General features: G+C 32.0%; 1 protein-coding gene across 1 annotated transcript; it reads left to right on the top strand.

The window, feature by feature from the left end:
• The first annotated feature begins 104 nt into the window (after positions 1-104).
• Positions 105-7,802, top strand: LOC145611172 (iron-sulfur cluster assembly SufBD family protein ABCI8, chloroplastic-like). Its single transcript, XM_081666454.1, has 2 exons — positions 105-1,660; positions 7,191-7,802. Exons 1-2 carry the CDS (start codon positions 212-214, stop codon positions 7,407-7,409), a joined length of 1,668 nt encoding a protein of 555 aa, XP_081522580.1. The 5' UTR covers positions 105-211; the 3' UTR covers positions 7,410-7,802.
• The last annotated feature ends 18,492 nt before the right edge of the window (positions 7,803-26,294 follow it).

Here is a 26,294-nt window from a genome sequence, read left to right as displayed (position 1 = left end):
GAATGCCCAGAAATCCAAGATGAACTAAAATTCTTGAAACCGCCATATGATCCAAGATGGTTCGTGTCATCCACGAGTCTCCCAAATTTCACAGCCACAAAAAATCAAAGCATAACTACAAATTTAGAATTTCCTCCTAAATTTACTTCCACTCAAAAACATCATCTTCATCTTCTTCGATAATTATTCATTCTGCGGAAAAAAATCAGCCATGGCATCTCTACTAGCAAACACCATCTCTCGATTCTCTCTTCAACCCTCTTGCGACCCACCATCATCGACCTTAATTCATCAAAATCCCAATACCCTAAAACCCAGATTCCCAAATCTCACAAAAATTAGAGCTGAAGTTGGGTACGATTCAAGCGCAACAATTACTTCTGACCCAGGTAATAAATCAATTTCTCCTGCTTTAATTCCTAAAAATGAAGATGACCCACTTCAGAGATTCCTTAAAAGGGAGTATAAATGGGGTTTTAGTGAAAAAATTGATTCTTTTACAATCCCAAAAGGGTTATCTGAAGAAACAGTTAAGTTAATTTCTGCCCTAAAAGAAGAACCTGATTGGATGCTTGAGTTTCGATTGAGTTCATATCGTAAATTTTTGAAGATGGTTGAACCAAAATGGTCAGATAATCGATACCCACCAATTAATTTTCAGGATTTATGTTATTATTCTGCTCCTAAGAAAAAGCCCACTTTGAATAGCTTAGATGAAGCTGATCCTGAGCTTCTTAAGTATTTTGATAAATTGGGTGTGCCTTTGAATGAAAGGAATCGTTTAGCTAATGTTAGCGGTAGAAATGTGGCTGTTGATGCTGTTCTTGATAGTGTTTCGATTGCGACTACACATAGGAAGACATTAGAGAAATCGGGGGTGATCTTTTGCTCGATTTCGGAGGCGATAAGGGAGTATCCTGATTTAGTTAAGAAGTATTTGGGGAGGGTAGTGCCTTGTGATGATAATTACTATGCTGCTTTGAACTCAGCTGTGTTTAGTGATGGGTCATTTGTTTATATACCTAAGGGTACTAGGTGTCCTATGCAAATTTCGACTTATTTTAGGATTAATGCCTTTGAAACCGGGCAGTTTGAGAGGACTTTGATTGTTGCTGATGAGGGTAGTTTTGTCGAGTACTTGGAAGGGTGTACAGCCCCTTCATATGACACAAACCAGTTGCACGCGGCTGTGGTTGAGTTGTATGCTGATGATGATGCGGAGATTAAGTACTCTACGGTACAGAATTGGTATGCTGGTGATGAAGAAGGGAAAGGTGGGATTTACAATTTTGTTACTAAGAGAGGATTATGTTCAGGGGAAAGATCAAAGATATCATGGACACAGGTGGAGACAGGGTCAGCTATTACTTGGAAGTACCCAAGTGTTGTTTTGGAGGGAGATGGCTCGGTGGGTGAGTTTTATTCTGTGGCTTTGACTAATAATTACCAACAGGCTGATACTGGGACAAAGATGATACATAAGGGCAAAAATACCAAAAGTAGAATTATATCCAAGGGTATTTCAGCTGGGAACTCAAGAAATGTTTATAGAGGTTTAGTTCAGGTCCAATCGAAGGCAGAAAATGCTCGGAATTCCTCACAATGTGATTCTATGCTTATCGGGGATAAAGCTGCTGCAAATACTTATCCGTATATTCAGGTATTTCCTTGAAGATGTCATGTTTTCTTATACTTCTCATTTTACATGTGTATGTGTTTTCTTATGCTGGTATTATTTTCAGTGGAGCACTTGAATTAAAATTGTCTGAACTTTGTTTTTGGTTTAAGATTATTTTGGATTGCCTTTAAGCTGTATTGTATTTGATAGGCCACTAAATATTGCTGATGTTCTTAGAAGTAGAGTTCTCTTAACCCTCCCCCCCCCCCCCCCCCCCCCCCCCCCCCCCTATATGTTTAGTTGTGAAGAAAAGAAGAGGTTTTATGTTTTCAAAGATAATGCTGACGTTGGTTAATGATAATATGACAATTGTTATGCATTTTAGACTTATAGGGAGTTAGTGACACTTTCAAATAGATTCACCTTCTTATACTTGGTTATTTCAACAAAGTTCACCCTATCTAAACTTTTAAAGTTTTAATTATAATTTATTTGAACATATGTATAGTTGTAAAGTGAATTTGGTAGCCCTTATCAGAAATCATTGATCCTCACCAAGAATTATCCTAAAAAAAAGCCTAATAATCAACTAGCGACAAAGAATACTAGAATAGGACTTAGAGTGAGTTATTTTAATTCAATACTTATTTCATACGTTGAGTTGTACAATGATGCAATGGTTAGAAGGAAGTATGTTGGAGGATTATGTTGTGGGGCACAGTGGAACATATATTGAAAAAATGCTGAGAACAAAGGACTAATGGAGTTGTTTCATTAGAGTTAATATAGTATATCATATAAACATGTAAACAATTTGTAGGATTATGTAAAAACTTACTTGGAGAAATTCGAACAGAAGTCTCATTTTAATTTTCTCTCTTGCTTGCTCATTTATGTTGGTACTCCAGTAATCAATCTGATTCTATAAACAATCATTATAAACTTTCACTTTTATTTCCTATGTGCCTACCATTGCCTGTAACTTAGTTTTCGTAACTTGGTAATTTTAGAGTTGCGACTCTCGTTTACTTCATCTTTTCATTGACGCTTTTTGTGCAAATAAGTTTTGTATTATCCTACTTCCAACAAGTACAAAAACCTCTTCTCTTAGCAATTTGCACTAGACATGAGAGTATTGAAATTATCCCCCTTATCTACGGATGCATCCTTCAAATATGGATGTTCTAAAGGCTTATACACAAATTTCAATATCAATTAGATTTCACCTTATGAAAAAAGTATAGACGTTGTGTTGCATAGGCAATAAAAGCCAAAAGCTCTGTTTTTTTTTTTTTTTGGTTAATACTAGCTTCGAGGTGAAGATATAACCTACTAAATTGTACTTAATAGACATCTTGTTTATGACAAACTATGTAATTGAGATTTATGTCACACTGCCCTCTATGGTTTCTGACTTGAAGTCAGCAAGCAAGGCCAGTAAACATGTGGAGGAGAGGAACAGCTTGCGACTCTTAGACAAGCCTAGCTAAGTTGCACCTGCTTGCTTCATTTTTAATTACAATCACTGTTAACTAACTTGAAGCCAGCTCAGATTAATGAGAACTTGAAATGCTGATTACTTTGAATACTAATCATTAGTCATTTCTTCATTGGCCAATATATTTTGGTTCTTGAATTGCATTACCAATTTTTTTTTATTCATGAACTTGGTATACACATGTATTTTTGATTATCCAGATAGATATAGCCGTTTGATCATCTTGTGCTGTTTATCTGGCCCTAAACACTGTTAGAAGATCTCCAATTATTCTGAAAAGCAATAGGCAATAGCTTGCAGTACAGTTCTATGCTTGGTACACTCATTACCAACTCCTATTTTTTATTAGTAAAATAAGCCTATTTTAATTGCACACTAGTGAATATTCTGAGGTAGAATTAGAGTATGACAATGTACAAAGTTGTGGTGATTTTTTTTTTCTATTTAGGTAATATGTAAGGCTAATCAGAAACTTGGGAATGGTTAAATGGTCTTCTAAGTGTCTGCATGAAAATGCATTAATAAAGAGGCTCAGTGTTATGATCTATTTGGACCGTAACTCTTAGGCTAAGAACATTTCTGTCCTGCCTTTTGTTTTTTTCCCCTCAAGTATAAATTAATTGTGGTATGTAACAGATTACTAAGTCTGCAATGAAATATTAAACAAGCAAATGTAAAAGATGAAATCTTTGAGGGAAATGAGGTGAATGTTTCATTCAAAAGTAGGAACTTTGTTTACAGGGGGGTGGCTTGAGGCCACTACTCTCTAGTGGTGACTTTAGGTCACGACGCTCAACAATTCTATTACAATCCACAAGCTACTCAGCCCGATGCTGCTCCAGCCCATCAAGTCCCTTTTTTCCCCTTCTCTTGTATGTGATGATGCCTTAGTGTGGCCTGACCTCAGTGTGTATTACATGGTAGGATGTGACAATTCTTGATTTTTAAATAATCCACCATCAATGATCTCTCCTGCTATTCAATGACTGGCGATTGGCAGCACTACACGACCTGTATATTTATGTACTCAATACTAAAAGGCCAGGAGATTCTGGTGGTCAATCCATACATATAGGCAACAATTGAGACAAATTTTAGGCTCATATAAGCGGAGTCAAATTCTTACTGGCTATACTCATTTGATCATACGGACTTATACTTGGTTGCTTGCCTCTACTAATTTTAATTAGTGTATAAATGATGCCTTACATTGGAACAATGGATTGATAATCTTATATCTCTTTTTCACGCTCTATTTCAACCTCCCCTACACCCCTCCTTTTTCTAGCTGGAAAAGGCAACTTTTTGCTACCACTGTTGGCCTTGGGGCCTTGGGTAGTGCCAAGTGTCCTGGTGTACTCTCTCTCTCTCTCTCTCTTTTTGTGTGTGTGTGTGTGTTTTGTTGGGGGTGGGGGTGGAATTGGTAGGCCTTATTCAGTTCAGATATGTAAATTCTCAAACCCATTGTATAGGCCTTGTTCACTTCACCTTATTTTTCCTAAACTGAATTTATTTTTCCTAAACTGAAATTATTTTTGCTGAATTGAAAATAATTTTGCTAAACTGAAATTATTTTTTTACTGATTCTCTGTTACATTTCTTCTTTAGAGTTACAGATTTTTACTGAAATGGAATTAATTTTTCCGAATTGAACTTATTTTACCGAATTAGAATTATTTTTACCGAAGTGAAATTATTTTTGTAAGGTGAACTGAACAGGGGCTTGGTTTCACTATCTAGCCACGGGAATGCATGAGCTTCAACCTGCAACCTCATTGTTGGATAGGATAATGTTGGAAACACTTTATGATTTAGTTCCCTTTTGTCTTGAAAATATGCCTTAGTGAGTTAGTGGTAAAGCAGGAAGTTTCACAAAGTTTACAAAGTATGAGGAATAATGTTGCTTAATCAATCGTCTATTGAAGACTTGACAATTGTTAGTTTGCTACTTTGCTGTTATCAGTTGCTGCTTCTGTGACTTTTTTTTCAACTGGTATAACAAATTTTTGTAAAAAAGGAGATTGGGAGAATGTTAATAATTAATGTTGTAGAGATACATATGTTGAGATGGATGTGTGATAACACCTAGGGGGATAAAATTAAGATGTAGATAAGATGAAGGAGAGCGGCATGTGAGATGTGTACCAGAGGATGCACCACTAAGCAAGGAGCAGAATTGGGACAATGGAGGTTTACAAGTGGATTTGAGGGAGGCCAAAGCTAGCTTGGATAGAGGGAGTTTAGAATGGCATGAAGAAAGGGATTTGCAAGAGCATGTAGCACTAGATAGAAAAATTAAGATAGGGAATTGTTGTGGATGACCAGAGTGATAGAGTCTTGGTTCATGCAGCCGGTCTCATCCTTTCGGAAATAAATCTGTTATTTTTTATATTCTTAACTGGGATTATGAACGTTTGATCTGACTCACCTCTAAAATTTGTCCTTTACTCTCATAGTTTTTTACTTTCAATTTGAGGCTCTCTATCAATTCAATGTCTGTCATAATTAGAATCGAAAATTTCTAGAACATGTAATGCTGAATTCAAATGGAGTTGATGCAAATCAGCAGCACAGTCCAGCCAAAGCAACTTTGGGGGTGGGTATGGCCGTATGGGGAGTGGGAAAGGGAGTTTGAGGACTGGGAATGGAAGTTTGGGGATGGGGAATGGAAGTTTGGGGATGGGGAACGGAAATTGGTGTTGGGAATACATAAAAATAGTCTCATTTCCTTGTTTGGGTAGTCTTGAAATAGTTTGGGATTAACTTACAAATTTACCGGTCTACCCTTATAGCTATTCTTCCCCCCATTCCCTTTCATGAATAGCAAAAGGGTTTTGATCTATCTCTCAAAATGGTTGGAATGGGCGCCTCCAATTCCCATCCCCGTTGATTTATTCCTAATCTGTTCATACATTCCCGTTGATTTATTCCTAATCCGTTCATACAAATAAGGGACTAGGGATTTTGTTTAACTGGGATTATGACTCCCAATCCCACCCTCAATTTTTCCCACATAATGAACTTCTCCAAAGTTACTTGAATAGGGTAATATGGAATTGTATCCTGTTTTTTAATAGCACGCTATCTTATTTTCTCTAGATGCCCAGTAGTGACTGGTTGACTAAAGCACTAGTACCTTCTGCCCTGCCTTTTAGCTTCCCTATTTCCATTTAACACAGTAGTTCAGGGTTTGTTATAAGATGTAAGTATCTCCCCCTTCCATTGAGTAAATACTTGAAACATGAGGTTTCTCCATTATAGTCTTTAGTCTTTACACCTTTTGCACTTTATTACCAAGTCTTATGTTTTCTGAACAAGTCTACGGGCACCTCAGATATGAATGATAATGATTGATTGTGTTCTCCTAGAAGCCAGGGGATATTGGTTGTCAACTCATGTATTGGCATAGGAAGCAATATAAGTGTTTTTTATTTTGGCAGCTTGTTTGAGTATCACAATTTGCACTACCTTTGCTAATTTAAATTATTGTCTGCTTGCTTCCGGTGTTCCTCCATGTGCTTCACTTTCTATTGTGTAGGCCTAGTCCCTTCAGTTGAAGATGTGGAGTTTTATGTCTCCCCATACCAAATGCTCTGCTTTTCTTCTTCTCTCTCTTTTTTTTTTTTTTTTTTTTTTTTTTTTTTTTTTCTTCTTCTTCTTCTTCTCTGCTAGCGACTACCAGATCAGCTTGGCTGTTGTCTTGTTAAGCCACGATCATTTTTAGATTGCTGGTTTGATGCTATGAATAGCTGCTTATGCTACTTTCCTAATTTTGAGTACAAATTAGTGGTCTGACTCCTTAGTTTTATCCCCTTCTCCTTTGCTCCTAATTTGATTAGCTTTATCTACGGTTGTCATAATTAGGGAGTGATGCAAGTGGCAAACTAATCAAGGCAATTCTAGCTTTAATGGAAATGACGAAGCTGTATCCCCCTCTTATTATTCCAAACATTTAAATGGGCTGTGCTGAGTCTCTGAATGTCCGACATTCAATGACTTCTACGCTCATCATTTAACTTATTTTTAGGATTGCTGCTTGTGCTTTGTCATTGATTGTCTAATGTTTATGAACAGGTAAAGAATCCTTCTGCACGGATCGAGCATGAGGCTAGCACATCCAAAATTGGAGAAGATCAACTTTTCTACTTCCAGCAAAGAGGAATTGACTATGAACGGGCAATGGCTGCCATGATATCTGGGTTTTGCAAGGATGTCTTCAACGAGCTTCCAGACGAGTTTGGTGCAGAAGTGAACCAACTTATGAGCATCAAACTTGAAGGATCAGTTGGTTAGATACCTTTTTATTTATATGCATTCTGTATTCATGTGGTTGTGATCGACTTTACCTTTGTGAATAATCGAGTAACAGAACTGTGCTCCCATGTCTTTTTTGAGTCACACTTCAGAAAATTGTATGATGCTTAGTTCTTAGGTCGACAAAGTTCTGTATATATTGTGTTTCCAAAACATATGATGTATGATGACCTCAACCTGCCAAAACATACTAGCGATAAGTGGTGTGCGTTTTTGCAATGCTTGTAAACTTCTTATTGTTCCCTCGTCTATTACATGTTTCTCGGTCATCTCTAGGTAGTATGCTGCCTTCTTTCTTAATTGTTGGATACATATGTTCTTAAGTAAAAAATACTTCGCAATTATTTTAAATAGTATTCCATATTTCTTGTACTTGTAGTCTTGTACCTTTTACATTATTTCATGTACTTAGCTATGAGATACAGTAGGGACCTGATTTATAAATTATACTACCTCCGTTACACATTATTTGCAACGATTTAACATAAAGTAAAGAGGAAAAATGTCTAATCGTTGTAAATAATGTGTAACGGAGGTAGTATGTTCAAGGTTACATTACCTATGTTGGAAGAGGATAAAGTGGTAGAATTATATCGCTCCCACCTCGAATCTCCATGGTACATGGATTAAATGTCACGATATTTATTTGAAAAAAAAAAAAAAAATTCTTCTCTCCCTTTAGACGGTTGCATAATCTATGATGAGAATATATATTCGATTGCTATTCTAGGCTTAGGCAATTTGTTTACAAATTAGGATATTGATGTTGAAGTAAACAAACTGTTAATTAGCTACTCATAATTGACACCTAAATTTTTTTATTTTTATTTATTTATTTATTTATTTTTAGGAATGAAGTCATTGATCTAGAATAAAAGTTTAAAATAAAGAATAAATCATACTGTACTAAAGATTTGTGAAAATTTGTCAATTTTCTCTTGATTTCTAAAATAGTTCTGCTTACATACATTGTCCATGCAATTGGTTTAGGCATGAAATATGCTGACAACTTGACAAGTACCTAACTCCCACCATGTAATTTACCTTATTAAAAAAAAAATAAAACGTTATAATAAGGCTACTAGAATACTACAGAACGAATTAGCCATGCAGTATATTAGAGTTGACAAATTGGCTAGCCATGCAGTATGATGACATTCACTAAGCAAGAGAATAAACAATTTCAGTTGAGTTCAGTTTAATTTTTTTTCGATAAATCGGACGCAGGCCCTAAATCATTTAATTTAAATTTAAAATCTACTAATTTGATTTCTTCTCCATATCTTTTTAGGTTGTATAAATGTGTAATATGTTCATGTCACTAATTTTGATTAAATTATAACTGTGCAACATGTATATGTCACTAATTTTGATTATATTATATGGAATCTTGCCATCTACTTGTCTTTTGAGTGGATATTCCTTTTCTCCACGACATCATTCTTCTTATCCCAATACTTTTAGGTGTAGACCTGCGTAGTTGGGTAGACAAATTTGTGAGATCTGTCAATTTAGCAAGATTATTTTTCATACTAGCTACGTATTAAAAAAAATTAAATTAATAAATAAAATCTGTATATTATTGTATAATTCTTTAATTACTTGTAGAAAATAAGTGAGCAACCAAATGATTATATGAATCAATAAATCAAAATGATACATTTATATGATTGCATGATAAAATATATACACCAATTTGTAGAAGGATATTAAAGTTGAATTTGAGACAAAGTTCGCTTATATCAACTTCATTATTTATCATCATCGAATTCTTTTTACTTCATTCCTAGCCCATTGTTTACAATGTATACATTTGTCTTCAAAAAAAAAAAAAAAAAAAAAAAAAAAAAAAAAAAAAAATCAATGTATACAATTGAACAAAAAAAAAAAAAAAAAAAAAAAAAATCAATGTATACAATTGAACATAAATATATTAAATAAAAACTCCTAAATCAACTGAATGAGAGTCTTTGTCATTTTTTTTGGCTTGTAATAATTTTGATCAAAGCCATGCAATTTTTAATGCTTCATTCTTTCTTTAATATTTTTCTCCTTTAGAAGCTTGCGATTGAAAAGGAAATATATCAACAGAATAACAGGTCAAGTTAGGTATTCATATAGCAAAAGGAAGTTAGTTTAATTTAATTTTTAGTACATGGGTCATCTTTTTGTTAATTATGAATTAAGTGTAAGTTCTTGTATGGTAGTCAAGATGACATATTAATTTAATGGTTCGGTGAAAATAAATCACAAAATATGTTGCCGCCAATCTTCAAGAAATTGACCGATTGGTTAAGTTTATAAATTAATTCATCCTAAAATATGTTTTTTGTTTTCTTGTAATTCTTTTTTCAGCGCTTTTATTTGGTCTGCAGGCGCAATAAGCTGACACACATCAAAATACTGATTGAGTAACCCCTGATGAGTAACCCCTGATTGACTGAATAACCCTCACCTCACAACCCCTAACTGACTGAGTAGCTCCTAATAGAGTAATAATACCATGTGACCAACCACATACGTAAAATTGTAAACCTTTTTATTATGAAATGTAACATAAAGTTAATTCTTTTTTAAAAGAAAATTTATACTACCTCCGTTACATGTTGTGTGCAACGATTAGACATTTTTTCTCTCTGCTTTATGTCAATCGTTGCACATAACCTGTAACGGAGGTAGTATATGAAGTTGTTTTATCGATAAAATTTAAATTATCAAACAAATTATATTACTTCAGGTTTGTTAAAAAACACTACTACAATTAGAAGAAGTTTGAAATATGATTACAAAAATATGTGTGATTACAAAAGTATCAAACACTCTATTACTATATTTTTAATATTTTTTTTAGTACCAAGAGAAGATAGGATATAAATTTAATATATTTTTTATATGATTCGTTAAAATATGTACCTATTATTTAATTTCTTTTATATACTCCATATTTGTTTTAAAAATCAACTAACCAATAATACGTGGCATGGCATGATGATCATAGTTGTAGCTTGAGAGTGACAACTTAACTTACCATCAAATTAAGACAATTAAATTACAATTATGTGAATTATTTGTATATATTTGCCGACCCAAATAAAAATTGTTGGTCTTTTCCTTATATGAAGAGTTTATTTGGCAAAATTAGTGTCTTGCATAGTTTTGTTGGTCTATTTCGAATAATAATAATAATTCACTTAAAATAACCTTGGCCTTAAAAAAAAAGAAAATAGTGATTTGAGGGCAAAAGTTGTACCAAAGAGAAACATATACCATTGATAGTGTGCTAATTCAATGTCAACGCCAATTATAATTAACTCCAAATAATTTTGGTTTATTGTGTGTCTTGATATGGTGTAGTGAACAAAAAAGAGTACGTGTAATGTATGGTTGTCAAGTGGAGGGCACGGTTGAGAGTCTCTTAGCTTGCCTCTTTTTATTCTTTTGTTGGTTACTTTGGGCCCAAAAGATGCTTCATTCTCTTTCGTTGTTAATTGATCGTTTGATTGAATGTACGAAGTTATAATTCTTATATAATCATATCATATCATTATTGTTATACAATTTCACTTCCCACAAAGTGTAAAAGTTTCTTTAATTAGTTAACTAAATATTGATTGTTGATTGCAATAATATAATTTTTAGAAGAGATTTTCATCTATGTCATTGGAAAAAAAAAAAAGAAGCTAATCTTCTTTTTGTAGTAATTAAGCTCTATTGTTGAAGAAGTCTATCGTTCAATTCTTTGCTTTATTTATTGCATTTTTTTTATTCGTATTATTTTGTCAAACAAATGATTTCACGGTCATATACTCCTCTTATAATAATCATATTATAAAGTCAATAAAATGACCATTACACTTTCAGTATCCTCTTAATTAGTAAGCGTCAATAATCTGTGATACTCTAGCATGATGTTAAATATAAATTGTATTTCTCATACATGTTTGAACTTGGAAAAATGATCTGAGGCCTGTCATAGTAAAACTTAGACCTCTAGTAACCAGTGATGAATTGAATCTTAGACCAAAAAGTATGAGAGGTCAAAATTTGATCGAACCTTAACCTCTACTTAAAACAATAGATTGAGATTTGATCAATGAAGGAAAATATGTAAACAATATTTTATAAGGGTATAAATATCTGCATTATACAGTTAAAAAAAAAAAAAAAAAAAAAAAGCATTTATCATTAATGGGGGTAAAGAAATAAACAAACATTTTTAAAGACGTAAATGTCTGCAAATTATTCATAAGCGTTTGTTTGAACTTTTTAAAAGACATGGATAAGTAACCTTTATCATTTTTAAAAACAACACGCTATCGAAATAATTAAATTTAATGTTCAATTAAAAAAAAGTGGATTTTTAGCACATTCAACTAGCTAAAATTTAGGTGATGATTAAGTACACATCAAGTATAATTAAGACTTAAGAGAAGCATAATGCAAGATTATACTAGTCATTAACAATGCAAACTACTTTAAGAGTATGAATGTGATTTATAAATGCACATGCATGCTATATACTATGAAAAACTCCCGTTTTATGTCTCGGAGTTTCGTTTCTTTCCATTTGTATTAAACTATTAATTATTGTCATTTGTCAACTTGCTTGATTTGTTTACTATGTTGACTCATTATCACCCATTTTACAAGAATATTCGTGTCAGTTTTTGGGTTTAATTAATCAATTTTTCAATTAAAAGGGTGAATGATTTTACATAAATAATACTTCGTACGTACTTTCTAAGATGAGCCGTTCCCCCATAAAACCTATAGTTATGTAACATCAATATATACAATAATGCATTATTTATGTAGGTAAGCTTTGTGATAATTTTAACAATTATGATTCTATTTTTCATGTTGTGCCAAGTAGAAAGCTGTATAAACTTCATCATCACGAATTCATGAGATTGTGACAATATTTTGTGTGTATTTAAATTGATCTCAATGTCATCACTACTTTTTGGTGTGTCTATAGGGAAACAAATCGAGTAGCAAATTAGTTGATAAGTCAGCATTACTTTGAGTAGCGCAAAGAATATTCTATTAAGCTAATAAGTGATATACTGATATGTATATCATATTACATGCATTGATGCATGTAATCAGTTATATTGACAGTTAGGAGGTAAAGTAGACGGTTCCAACTATCCAAGCCGTGACCTCAATCATGAGGTCTCATATGGTCCATGGGAAGTCCATAATCGCCTTTTTTCCTTTTCGGTTCAAAAAAGTTTAAAATCTAAAATTGAAGGGATAATACATAATTTTAGGTCATTATTGTTGGAGAGTTTTTCCATAATTATATTGAAATGGATATGGGGAGTGACTCCTAAGATTATAAAAGTTGTTTTGTAATCGAAATAGGCTACTGAGTAACCAATAAATTTCTAAAGTCTCAAGAATGAGTTTGATTCAATGGTCGACAGGCTTTTTTGAAAATCTATTGTAATGGTAGTTATTCCAACCACCAACTAGGCATTCCAATTCCATGTTTTTTTTAAGATTAATCCTTAATTGTGTTATCGCAAATTTGATGATTTTGGTTGTTATAGTGTATTAAACCCTCCATTGATATGGATTCTTTTCAATTCTTTACAGAGAAAAGGTATATGTGATATGCCAAAGAAGATATATACATACCTAAATTGGGGCCTGGCCTTATGATAACTCATAGAGTAAAAGAATTTATATGATCTATTCACATTATAATTAAGGGGCACCAAGGCCACCAACTGCATGCTACTATCGTTTTGATGAAATAATTCAAGGAGAAATTTCATCATTATTATATGCATTATGGTCATCATAGTTCAAACATTCTTGGACTTATGTTTGATTAGAGTTGTCTAATCATAGAGAATTTTCATCACCTATAACTTCGTAATTATTGATCAACAACTTTGACAAATTGGATTTTTATACATGCTTTTATCTTATAGAACACTCTTTTTGCTTATGAAATGATATGCACCACATTTTTAGTCTTAAAAAAAGGAAGTAACAAAATTTGTAAAGAGCGAAAGATAAAAGTATTAGGTGTCTGGTGTCTTCATTGTGCGGAGGTAATTCTTTTTATTCTCACCTTATATTTTATTCAAAAAAAGTTTGTAAATAAAGATCAGGGCAAAAGATAATTATAATATCGTGTTAGTAAAGAGTTGAAGTAAGGAAAAAAAGATTAATTAATTAAAGGATGAGGAAAGAGCATTTAAAAAAAAATTAGTCATGCAAGCAACTTATCATGTTAATGCTTGCAAGTATGATAATAAAACAGCTAGCTCGAGATTTGAGATCGATGAGATGCATTTATCTGCTGTCTTCGAGGAGGTGCCATCTTCTTCAATTCTTAAGAAATACTCACTTATAATTAATTGGTTTAATTAATTAAACTATTAAAGCCATAACTTTTGGTTAACATAGACGGGCAATATGACACATTTTAGACTAATGACTTGACTTAGTACAAGTTTATTAAATCTATTCTAAGTTTCCAAGTACAGGTACGTCTAGGGGGTACTAATACTCTAATAGACTATTTCAAGTTATGTTTAGTACAACATTTGAGTTGAGATTAAGTTAAGTGGTAGAGTATGTCGAGTTTGAAATGCTTTATTCCATCGTTAAAGCCTTAAGAAAGGTAGTGGTCGGATGTCAAATAATCTCATTGCTTGATAAAATTTAGGAGGCTCCTCCGTACATAACTTCCCATATCCTCCGTACTTAGATGTTATCTCTTCCCATATCCTCCGTACTTAGATGTTATCTAGAATTTGAGATATCATATATGTATTCTCATATACTCTTACTGCGTGCATCATTTACCTTATGATTCTCTTTACTATAAAAATACATGTAGTATATAAACTTAAAAGTAACCTGACTTGATTATACGTACTGATTGAACTTCCATTTCACCATCACGAGGTTATCGAGTTAAATATTCAAAACAACATAAAAGTACGTAATTTATGTAAAAATGATGATAAAAACAAACTAAGTTATAAATGCGACTTGCATGATTGGAGTTGTCACATAGATACGTATATAGTGAAGTGAGAGATAATGCGATATGAGTAAGATTGAAATAATCATACCCAAACCTCATGATCGTTATGTACTTATGTGTATTTAGTGACGGATTATTGAACAATGTTATTGCATGCAATTCTTCGGTATAAAATTGTGAGCAATCACATGCACATCAATTTAGACAACCTTATGAAAAAAAAAACATAAAAACGTACAGATAGTATCTTAACATATTGATTGGAAAGACTTACGTACCTAATACTAATAAATTATAATGATAATAATTGTATTAATTTAGCTTGACAATTATTTGGCATCATGTTTATGAATAAGACCGACTTATATTTATATCATAAAATTATATAATATGGTTAGAGGACAAAATAATATCAACAATAGGTGCGGTGCGCCTTCGGTCATCAAGTTGTATAGTCAGTGCTACGAAGTTAAGGGAGTGTAGTGTGGCTTACATGGTAGCAACAGGCAGGGCTCATGCTTCGTGTTCTCACTCCTTTGACTTTGACTTTTGAAAATTGAAACTCTTATCAATTGAACTACCTAACATGCTTCCTGAAGTATTTGACGGTGCTTAATAATTATTATAAATTTAAAATAATGCTACTATACTATAGTTTAGTGTATACTGTAATTTACATTTATATTTTCTACATACTAATGTATCATGGCATTGATTCAACGCTCATTTGTTTCTCCCAAGCTAAATCATATGAATAATTTGATTATTACATCATCTATATACTAATGTATGTCTTATTTTATAGTTCTTGCAATCATTTTATTGTCTTGTACGTAAATAAAGTGACTAAGTGAGTCTTGCTCTCATGGTACGGGTCTTGGAATTCGTGAAATTCCTGTTATTCCTCGATCTCCTTTGATCTCAAATTCTCAAATCTCAATAGTCTATCTAGCTGGTTCGTGTTTCTACTTTCTAGAGTATCTGAGTATGTCTTTACAGATTTAGGGTCTGTTTTTTTTCAGCTTAATTTCAGTTCAGCTCTAGTCAGTTCAGTTCAATTCAGTTCTTAATTTCCTTCTCTCATAAATAATTCATTTTAGCTCTATTTAGTTCGGCTCAATTCAGTTAGGTTAGGTTTAGTTCAGTTCAGCTCCAATCAGTTCAGTTCAGTAAATTAGAACAGACCCTTAGGTTTGTTCCTTTATCATCCAATATAGTAGTATTATAAATAATCAAGCTTTCTTTTGAAAAATTTAATACTCGTATTATTATATTTTGGGATCTAACAACGATCATTAAAATGCAACAATTGAATGAGAAAGCGTAAATCCTCAACTAATAACTTTAATTTTTAATATTCAAAAGATGACTCTAAATCTCTATGTACTAGAACCTTGCATGTTATATATACTCCCTCCGTCCCTGAAAGAACGACCCATTTGGGTTGATTACGCGGGTATTAAGAAGGTTAAATAAAAAGAAGTAAAAGTATATTGAAAAGATAAATTTACATGAGGTTTGTAAAAAAATACAGAAAGAAAGTAATAAAATTACATGAAAAATCAAATTTTTATATGGGGAAGTTAATTTTGCACAAATATTATTGCAAATTGGTGGGGTGTTTTAATGCAAATGAGTCATTCTTTTTTGGGACTAAAATTAAGCTAAATGGGTCGTTTTTTCGGAGACGGAGGGAGTAATATATATTACTACGGACTACGGTGACTTGATGAGATTAATGTCTGTCACATATAGTGTTAATACCACATACAGTGTTAATACCACATACTTTTTAAGGTATATTCTTACAAGTTATTTTAAAAATGGAATATGTAGAATTATTAATTTTAAGAGAACGAAAGTTCATATTATTCGTATTGTCTTCTAATACTTATCTTTAAAAGAAAAAAACAGAAATCAATTAACAATATAATGTAGGAAAATTGGTCCATGGTCCATGCATGCAAAATGCAATGTCGTTTATGTTACTATTGTGTATTGCGACATTCAACTATAAGAGGTTCAAAATGTTTGAACTCAAAAAGTTGCAAATCTTTACCCATCATTTGATTTGACACTTAGTTTACCTACCCTCTTGTGTGTTAAGAGTCTTAAGACTATAATCAATTATTTGATTTGAGTTCTCCTACTCCTCACGTTCTTAACATTTCCAAATAATAACATTGAATAAAGTAAGAAAAAGCATTAATTTCAAAAAAAAAAAAAAGGTAAGAAAAAACATAAACCACAATTGCTTAATTAAAATTATTGGAGAAATCTTAAGGATATATGGGCTTGCTTTATGTAAAGCAGAAATTTGATTTAGGATACTTATCTTTTTATTATATGAAAGAAAACTAGTTTTAGCCTTGTGCAATGCACGGATTTATAAAGTATAATATAGTAATAGTCAATTGAAATAGAATTAATTGAAATTAAATGACTTATGTAACATTTTTTTTTTAAAATTTGAATTTATTAATGTCTATCCTTTAATATTTTAATATTTTAGTACAAATTTTAATTTTTTTTTTTTTTTAAAAAAAGTAAAGCATTTTGGAGGGAAAATTTTTCATAAAATCATGCCAAGTGTCTCCTCCGGTAATTACTTTAGTATATAGTATAGATTTAAATTAGGATTGTCTTAGAGACCTCTTATAAATAACTTGTAAGAGGAAAAAACAAAGTTATAATGATGTGCCTTGAGACTCACTATTGTATATAGTTCTAATTTTATCGGATTTTTTATAAGAATTATAATTGCAATACATTTAAGATAGAGGTAATCAACATTGACTCGACCTGCTAGCCTGGCTCGAAAATAGGGTTAGTTTGGGCAAGATTAAAAACGTATTTTTTGTTAAAACACGAACCCGGCCTAAGAAGCTTGCTGTTTTTTGCGGGTTTGGACTTGAGATACTACATTAAAGCCCGGCCCGACCCGAAATTTTGATCACCTCTAATTTAAGAACAAAGATGTTCATTTTATTCCAAGAACGAATTGAACCGCTAATTAGAGACAAATAAATGAGGCAATGTAGATAAGTAGATTGAATATAAGTTGTGACTTGGAACTTGGAAGCTTAATTACTAGAGAACAATGAACAAACAGCCAAATAGCTACTATTGTGCACGAAGATATACATGACATACAGTCAAATTTGGCCTTCTATTTTTGACGTGATATTGGCCATCTCACCTTCTTGAAAGACATTCTATTAATATTAATACCAATAGCAATATCAATAATAATATTAATAATCTAAGCAATCTAATTAAGCATGGACCAATGACCATACTTGGAATTTGACCCAAAATATTACCAAGAAGTAGTCTTTTTTTTTTTTTTCCTCTATGCAAAATTTCTCTTGGAAGTACGAATCATGAGTGAAAAAATAACCTTTTTTTTTTTTTATAAGTGCTATAGAATATAGAATTGTGGATTGACCTTAGACACTATGTATATTTATTTGTGAGTTTGAATAAAAAGGATTGAATAATTTCTTTTTTGTTTTTAATTTCTATTACTCCGTATTATATATAACTCGCATGATTGATACTGAAGTACCTCACAACACCATAATTGTTTTTTTTTTTTTTTTTTTTTTTTTTTTTTTTTTTTTTTTTTTGGGCCAATCTGTATCCTTTACCTTACTTCCATCAACATGACATCATTTTTAGGATAAGCTTAAAAAAAAATTACACACAAAGTAGTTAAATTTTGTTTAGTATATAATTCTATTACTAAACGTATGAATGCATGATGCATGATGATGAACGCAACCGAACATTTTCCTTTACCTTAATTTATTACCCGGAATTGGAACCACCGGGTCCAATCTCGGTTCCGGACCCGCCGGTTCCTAACCGGTTCCCGTTCCAATTCCGGGTACCCGGAATTTTTGCTCACCCCTATGACTAGTGATGTAATTCTGCGATCCTTTATTTATTTATTTACGAAAGTATTTTTATCTTGCCAATTGAGGCTGAGGGTAATTGAAGCTAGAGATTTCCTACTTTCTTATTTACACTATGAAAGTCAACCTTAAAAATTGTTTAATTAATTTTCTTGTACTTGTAATTAGGGATAACTAATCATAATGTACACTTGTATATTATTACTCTTTATTTGTAATTAACATACTCTAATTTGTATAAATAAACTCATAAATACTACAATTTGCGATTATTCTTAATCAATTTCTCTAAGACAGCTCCAAATTGAAATAATGTATGTCCTCATATATTTCCATGTAATTTCATTTCTTTTTCCCATTTAGTGCTTAAACATAAAGTGCACATGGTATGCTTTTCCAAACCCCTTAAATTAATTCTTTTTTTTTTTTTTTAAAAAAAAACCCTTAAATTAAATATTAATTCTTTGACTACGTACCTCACTTCTTCCTACTTATATATATACACCAAAATCCCTCCCACCCTCATTTCATTACATAACCTCTCTCTTTTTCTCTTCTTTCTCCAACATTTTTGGTACACAAAATTTTTCCTACAAAAATAAAAAAAAGACCATATTATATACAAAAAATATGGCAACTTTATTCAAGAAAAACAATAGTTTTAATAGTTATGGTTACACTATGATGGAAAAAGAAGATCCACAAGATAAAAAACAAAGAGAGGCACAATTTTTAATTTACAAAACATTGAAGCAAGCTGATCAAATGGTAGTAAGAAGACCATTAAGGCCTTCTTGGTTAAAGTTAAGAATATGCAAATTAAAGGTGAGAATTGGTAAGAGACTTTTGAGTTTAAGAAAAACTATGTTGTTGCCTAACATTGTTAAGACTAAGATGTGTTTTTACAAACATGTTATGGTTCAACTTAAGAGCTTCAAGCGCTTGTTTCAACTTTCCGGGTGCCGAGAAGGCGGTGTTGCTATCGGACGTCTTCCTCAACCTTTGTTCACTTGATCATTCAATGAAATATTAGACCAATTTGCATTGGTCTTTTCTCTTTTTGTTCAAAAGCTTATGGTAAATGTCAAGTTAATGCAAGCTTTCCTTTTTTTTTTTTTTTTTTTTTTTTTTTTTTTTTTTTTTTTTTGGTTTTTCTCTTTATTGAAGAGAAAAATTATATGGAAAATCCAAGTACTTCCTATATATAAAGTCTATAATTATATTTTAGAGAGATGATTAATTTGCCATTTTCTCTATCAATAAATATCATAGTAAAAATGTGAATATGTGGTATGAAATAAGTCAACAATTTTCACTATTTGAGTATTTTGGTAGGAAATATGGTTAGATTCCTTTTAGCCAGCGTTGAATAAGGAGTGCCTTTTCCATATGTCTAAGGTCTCATTATCAATTCTCATACATCTAGAATTTTATTTATTAATTAAATCCTAGATATTATAATTCATGTGGTGATGTAATACACAAGATAACAGTTAGTTGGCTAAGTTCCATGAATAATGCAAAACTATGATTTTATTATTCATATGCAGTTGAGGGCTTAACAAAGAACATGTCCAAGTTTCCGGTGTTAAATTACTACAGAAGGTTTTTTTGCTAGCTAGATTAATGAATAATAATGGCCGGTTTCATAAACATAAACAAACTATGCATAATTCAATAATACTTAGCTTGGTTAGGTATCTTTGTCATACTACCTCCGATTTTTTTTAGTCCAAAGTTGCAACTAATACCCCAAAGTTAAAAAAAACGGAGTTAGTATTTTTTTTTTAAGAACCGATAAATATTGATTTCGAACAAGTTAAGTTCATACTACCATATATGGTATTGTGGTGTTTGTTTGAGGGTTCACGTTTGACGTGCAAAATAATGGCTAGTGTGCATGTATTTTGTTTACTCTCTTCGTCAAAAATTTGATCTCTTTTACGTGATTACGTCTCTTGTTACAAGTTTGGCATAAACTCTAATAATTTGAGGGCGATTACATGTGTTAGTTGTTGTGTTTTCAAACACTACTACTTATCCTACGGCTTCTCTTGAGTCTTGACCCAATATAGTTCAATTGGGACCACCATAGTTGCCAATTGCATTAAAAAACCACATTAGTAGCAACAATCACTTGCAACAAAAATTATATGCTATTGAACCTTATAGTTGATTATCTTTCGGATACATATAAAATCACATGACAAAGTTAAGAATATATATTACGTATGATCAACCCAATTTATGACTTATTTACCACTCTATTTATGCAGTGTTCGTTATACGGAGTACTATGCATTACATCCTTTTCACACTAAACAAAAACTCAAATAAAGTACTCAACCTTCTTGACTTAACATACTTCAAATTTCTGACTTTCATTCCATTATTCCAACTTCAATCATTCTCGTTGTTTTGCCTTTTTATGAACTTTGAAGTCCAACAAGGAGGGCTACACATATCAGCACACATATAATATAAGTGGTCCTACTTATAATATTAAACCAAATTAAACTTTGGATCCTCTCTAAAACAAAGACAAAAAGTTAATATTACATAGTGCATATATCCGTACCATCCCAATCTACATTAAAGGTTGGTCCATCCTCCCACTATGAAATGTGAGTATTATCTATTATACATGCCATGATTGGCATTTAATTGGATCGAGTTCTTCATCACCGCGTATGTCGGGTACCACATTATTACTTAGGTTAGCAAGAACTCAAGAATATGCCTTTGCTTAGTTTATTCATCATGTTAATTAATGCTCCGTATGATATGATTAGTACGTACTACTCTAACTAGCTTTACGATATGTGTCAAAGTCGCGACCATTACATACATAGATCTATGCTGCCTCCATCATATGGTAATAAACATAATTATATTTTGCATTTGTGTAGCCCGTCTCAAATGAAGAAATGACATTGTCTATACTCTATAACGTTTTTCAAAGTCAGAATGAACCTATACATACAAAGATCTATGTTACCCATGAAAAAAATGTATTTTGTATTTTGTATATCAGTATATGTGTAACCTCTAATCCACCAAATGAAACAAAAAAACGACTCAATGCATATGCAAATTAATTATGCAAGTGGTGAAATATTGAAAGCTATGCTAATCTTATTAGAAAGTAGATTAAGGACACTACTTCAACATTTGCCATTTGCCCTAAAAGCACTTCTAAGAACTACAAATCAACTTAGACACATTTGTCTCATACTTCCTTGCTAGAGATCGATCTCATAATAATAGTTCTAGTAGTAGAAGAAGAAGTTTAGTAGTGTAAGCTAAGTTAACATGGAAAAATTAGCATATTCTTTACATGACCCACAAGTCACGCCTCACAAGTCACAACCCGCCGACTAACCCTTGCCTCCCTCCCCCGAAAATGGGAAGAAAAATTGTGGGCTTAGTAATTAATTGCAATAATTAGTTAATCTTCGTTTTTTAGATTAGAACACTTTGATCATTTTTATGATTTGTACTATTTACACACGCACTTTACTTCCCTATATGGCTAGATTTATACTTCGTATTAGAGTATAGAAAAAACATCGTTTTATACTACGTAGATAAGTTGAGTCTTATATATTTGTCTTATAATGTTAGAGACTTAGAATTTCACCAATAATGATACTGAGTATTAAAATACATTAATATTTGAAGTTGCAACTATAAAACATACTGTGAAAATGAATAGGTAAATTAAAAAAAAAACAGAAGAAGTATCCTAGTAGAATGTTTTGGTCAACCATAGCTATTCTGTTTCAATTTTCAAATGCAATGATAGATCCATATATCCAATACAATTACAGAGTAGTAACAATACTTCAATATCATGCTTGCCCTTGTGAATCATTTCAATATATAACTAGTGTTATCGATAAGTTAAAAATAAATATATTATAGTTTTCATATATTATTATATTTTATGCAGATAAAACTTTACTTTTAATATTTTGTATGTACATAATAGTGTTAAATATTTTTATTTTAGATTTAGTCTAAAAAAATTTTGACATGTAAAAGTACAAATAAAAACACTCTCATGGTCTACATTAAATATATTTAAGAAGAATAAGTTAACCATATTATTAGACAGCAAAGTTGGTATGACTTCTTATTTATTTTTCAATGGGACTCAAGTTCGATTCTTATCCTTGATTAGGAACGCCTTTTAATATATAGTATAGATATGATACATCATGTTAATTAATGAAATGAAATAATAGTATAACGTAGTGTATAGTAATGTTTTGTACTCCGGATAAATTAATGAAATAATAACTCTTGGGGTCGTACAAATCTAGCTAGTTAGCTATCTTAATCACTGGTATTCATATGATTGATTCCAAATTTCCACGAATATAAATGTTGTTTGTTGCTGATATTCCCTGAAATCGGACGTTTTGTTATAATGTTATGTACAGTACAAAGAAAAAGGGCAGGTAATAAGATTAATTCTCATAATTGGGTGCACGTTACCTTAAATTCTATTGTCCAAAAAATTAGATGATCAAGTTATCAGCAGGCAACAGCTAGCTTAATTAATGTCAATCTTAGCTTGCAACTTTGATCATATCGAATATCGATCTGATCCGACATCACAAATTAATACTTGGAGGTGGGTTTTATTTGGGGAGCCTGACATTTTGTACAGGTTTCATCTTTTTGTCATGGTGGTAGTGGTATATTGGTATGGGTGAGAGTTGAAAAACTCCATGAGGGATCGGTAAGCATCTATCTTACATTTTGGTGTACTATTATACTTACAATCTGTACGTGGCGTACTGACATATCATATATGTAGTTGTATGAAGCTTTTTAGGGGGGTGTTTGGTATGAAAATTTGTAATGTAGCAAACGTAAACAAATAAGTGTTTTCCTTTCTATTAATTTGGTATGAATTACAAGTAACAAATACCGTTTCCAAATGGTAACAAAATTCCTCAAATTGTTACCCTTATCCACCTAGTGGAAACAAACTGTGTTTCCCTCCTCAATCATAAACTCCTCAACTTGTTTCAATTCCATAAAGATAACAAACATATATCAAAGGTAACGTGTATCATTACTCTTTCCCTTACTTATATAATCCTTTCCATTCCGTTTACGGAATTTATATCAAACACCCCCTTAGTGTGTTTATAAATTGGTGTTGGTGTCACTGTGTATGATACGAGTAAATGAGTAATTTATACTCAAATTATGGGTATTAATACTCAATTTGCTTAAATATGTTGTTTGGTTTTTATTTTTTTAGACACATGACATGATGAGTTGGTGTGGAGAAATGTACACTATATGCTCAATAGTGTAGATCATTTATTAAGTTCTTAGTATTTTTACTAGTGAGATGATAAGAGTTCGAGTTATGTAATAACATACTCCGTATGGTAGTTGACTAGTTGTGTCATTGGAGTGTCAATAGGCTATGGAGCATGTCTTGATCGACATTGAGTTTTGATGATATTATACAATTGACATAAATTATACTTGTACGTACTTTTTCAAGTTGAATTTGTGCTTCATTATGATTGACAATTATTTTCTTTTAGAAAGACATTGTGATTAACAATTAAGGTAATTTTTATCCATTGATTTTAAAATAATTTATTACTCTGTAAGAACAAAGCAAAAAAAAAAATAGAAACAAGATTAAAAAAAAATACTACCTCCGTTTCTTTTTAGTTGACATGTATTCCTTTTTAGGAAGTTTTTTTTTTAGTTGACACGTTTCCTTTTGGGGTAACTTTTTTACATTGCATTTACAAGCTACTCCACTTGCTTTTCAATTCTCTCTCTCTCTCTCTCTCTCTCTTTCTCTCTCATCTCCTTAATAGTTAATATATGTGTCTAATTCAAACGCGTCAACTAAATAGAATTGGAGGAAATATACAAGTAGCAAGGCTGACAGATTTTGCCTCAGAACCTAACTTGTCATGCTAACGAGGCTACTAAACAACCAATATTTTTGTCTTTAGTCTTGAATAATCGATTTTGTCTTCATTGAACTATTAGAGTATTAGACCCAACCCAAGATATGTTATGGATCCTTTAATTGGGCTGGTCTAGCCAGGCCTCATATAGATATTATTTATTGTGGTGCTCAAGCCAGTATCATACTCAACTAGTCAACTACACGAAAAATAGATGATTTCAATGTGTACATTTTTTTCTTGTTCCTTTATTGAAACATAGCGTGTCTACATTACTACATATACTACCTGTAATTTTGGAATTTCATTTTAAACACTTTATTCATGGAATTACACATTTACACTCAATGAGTTAAGTTGAGTGCTAATGTGCTAAGTACATAAGGTCCGATCAACTCATGATTGATGTATAATTAAGGAACAAGAAGCCAATCAAATTAAAGGTTGTCAGTGGAATATTATTCATTCATATTTTGAAGTGATTTGTTATCAAACAAAGGTACTGACAAAAATACAAGAGTTTGCATGGTACACTAATAATTATAAACCCATGAATTAGACAAAAAACAATTGCAAATTTGCAATATTGCCAATATAAGAACTTGCATGGTGCACTAATACGAAATAAGTTGAACCAAACAAAATCTTATTCTCTACTTCGACCAAACAAGGGATATGCAATTGTAATTTGCAACATTTCTATGAATATCCAATCAACAATTCCTTACCCATGCCCACCCTAAATTCTCAAACTTATATTCCCACATACTAAACTCCCTGTCTATTGTTATCAGTAATAATTTATGCCCTTTGCTATCTTATGTATGTCTTCAACCACCCTCCTTAAACATTTCCTTGAAATTTCTATTAGGAAAGATGCTTAAGATATTTAAATGCAAGCAACTAGTTTAAAATTATACATATCCCTATGTTTTAAATATTCATCACTTGCAATGAAGTTATACATACTTGTAAGTGGTTAGGATCGTGACAAGCAAGTGTAAAAAAAAAAAAAAAAAAAAGATCGTGACAAGCATCCATATCTGCATATCTAGGTCAAGTTTATCATATATGCATGATCATTGCATGATTAGGTCAAGTTTCTTATACAAGCCTGATAATACTTTGAAATCAAGTCCAAATCTACCGTAACAAGATCTTCAATGTGTATGATGAGGAACATCTACGGTCTTACGCAACAACATTATTTATATAGGTGACTTCTTCTTCTTCTTCTTCTTCTTCTTTTTTTAAATTTTTTTTACGAGTATATAGATAACTCTTAACTAGTACAGAGTAAATAAACAAAACATCATATCAATTACGCAATTTACTATTCTACTGTGCTTCTTAATACTCCATGATAAGTTGATACAAAGTAATTAGGAAAATTTGTCAAAAATAACACCACCTTTGGCTGGTATTCCAATAATAGCACCACCTTTTGATTATTCCAGAATAACACTACTCTTCACATGCATTTGCCAAAAATGGTACAAAACCGGTTGGTAACCTGGTTTACAGGTTACTTATAACACGTGTCACAATATCATTGGTTGATTCTTTTTATTTTTAATTTTGATTTTTAAAATAAAAGAAAAACATAAATTTTTTTTTTTTAAAAAACCTTAAAATTAAAAAAAAAAAAAAAAAAAAAAAGAAGAAGAAGAAGAAGAAGAAGAAGAAGAAGAAAATCACCCTTCCAACCCAGCCCCCTTCCACTGCCCAGCCCCATAATTCACCAGAAAACACCAGCCACCCCCAACCTAGCCCCCATTTGCGGCCTCCCACCCACAACCCTCCCCTTCCCTATTTCCTCCATTTTCCGACCAGTACCAACCACCCTTGTTCCGTCGCAACTAAACCACCACATCCATCATATAATTCAAGGTAGGGGAATAGAAGGTCGACGAAATTGACGGGTTGTGGGAAGGGGATTGGGGCCAAAACCAGGGCGTGGGGAGGGGCCGAGAAAGGTACACGG

This window comes from Chenopodium album, chromosome 24 (genome assembly GCF_948465745.1).
Source record: "Chenopodium album chromosome 24, dcCheAlbu1.1, whole genome shotgun sequence".
NCBI classification, from domain to species: Eukaryota; Viridiplantae; Streptophyta; class Magnoliopsida; order Caryophyllales; family Amaranthaceae; genus Chenopodium; species Chenopodium album.
Note: the sequence above shows the minus strand (reverse complement) of the source record. Positions and strands in the feature narration are given on the sequence as shown.

Bases quoted from the DNA above. Each gene is read 5' to 3' on its own strand.
- LOC145611172 (XM_081666454.1), top strand. From the start codon at position 212: ATGGCATCTCTACTAGCAAACACCATCTCTCGATTCTCTCTTCAACCC. The intron at 1,661-7,190 runs GTATTTCCTTGA...GTTTATGAACAG, and splicing joins ATACTTATCCGTATATTCAG to GTAAAGAATCCTTCTGCACG.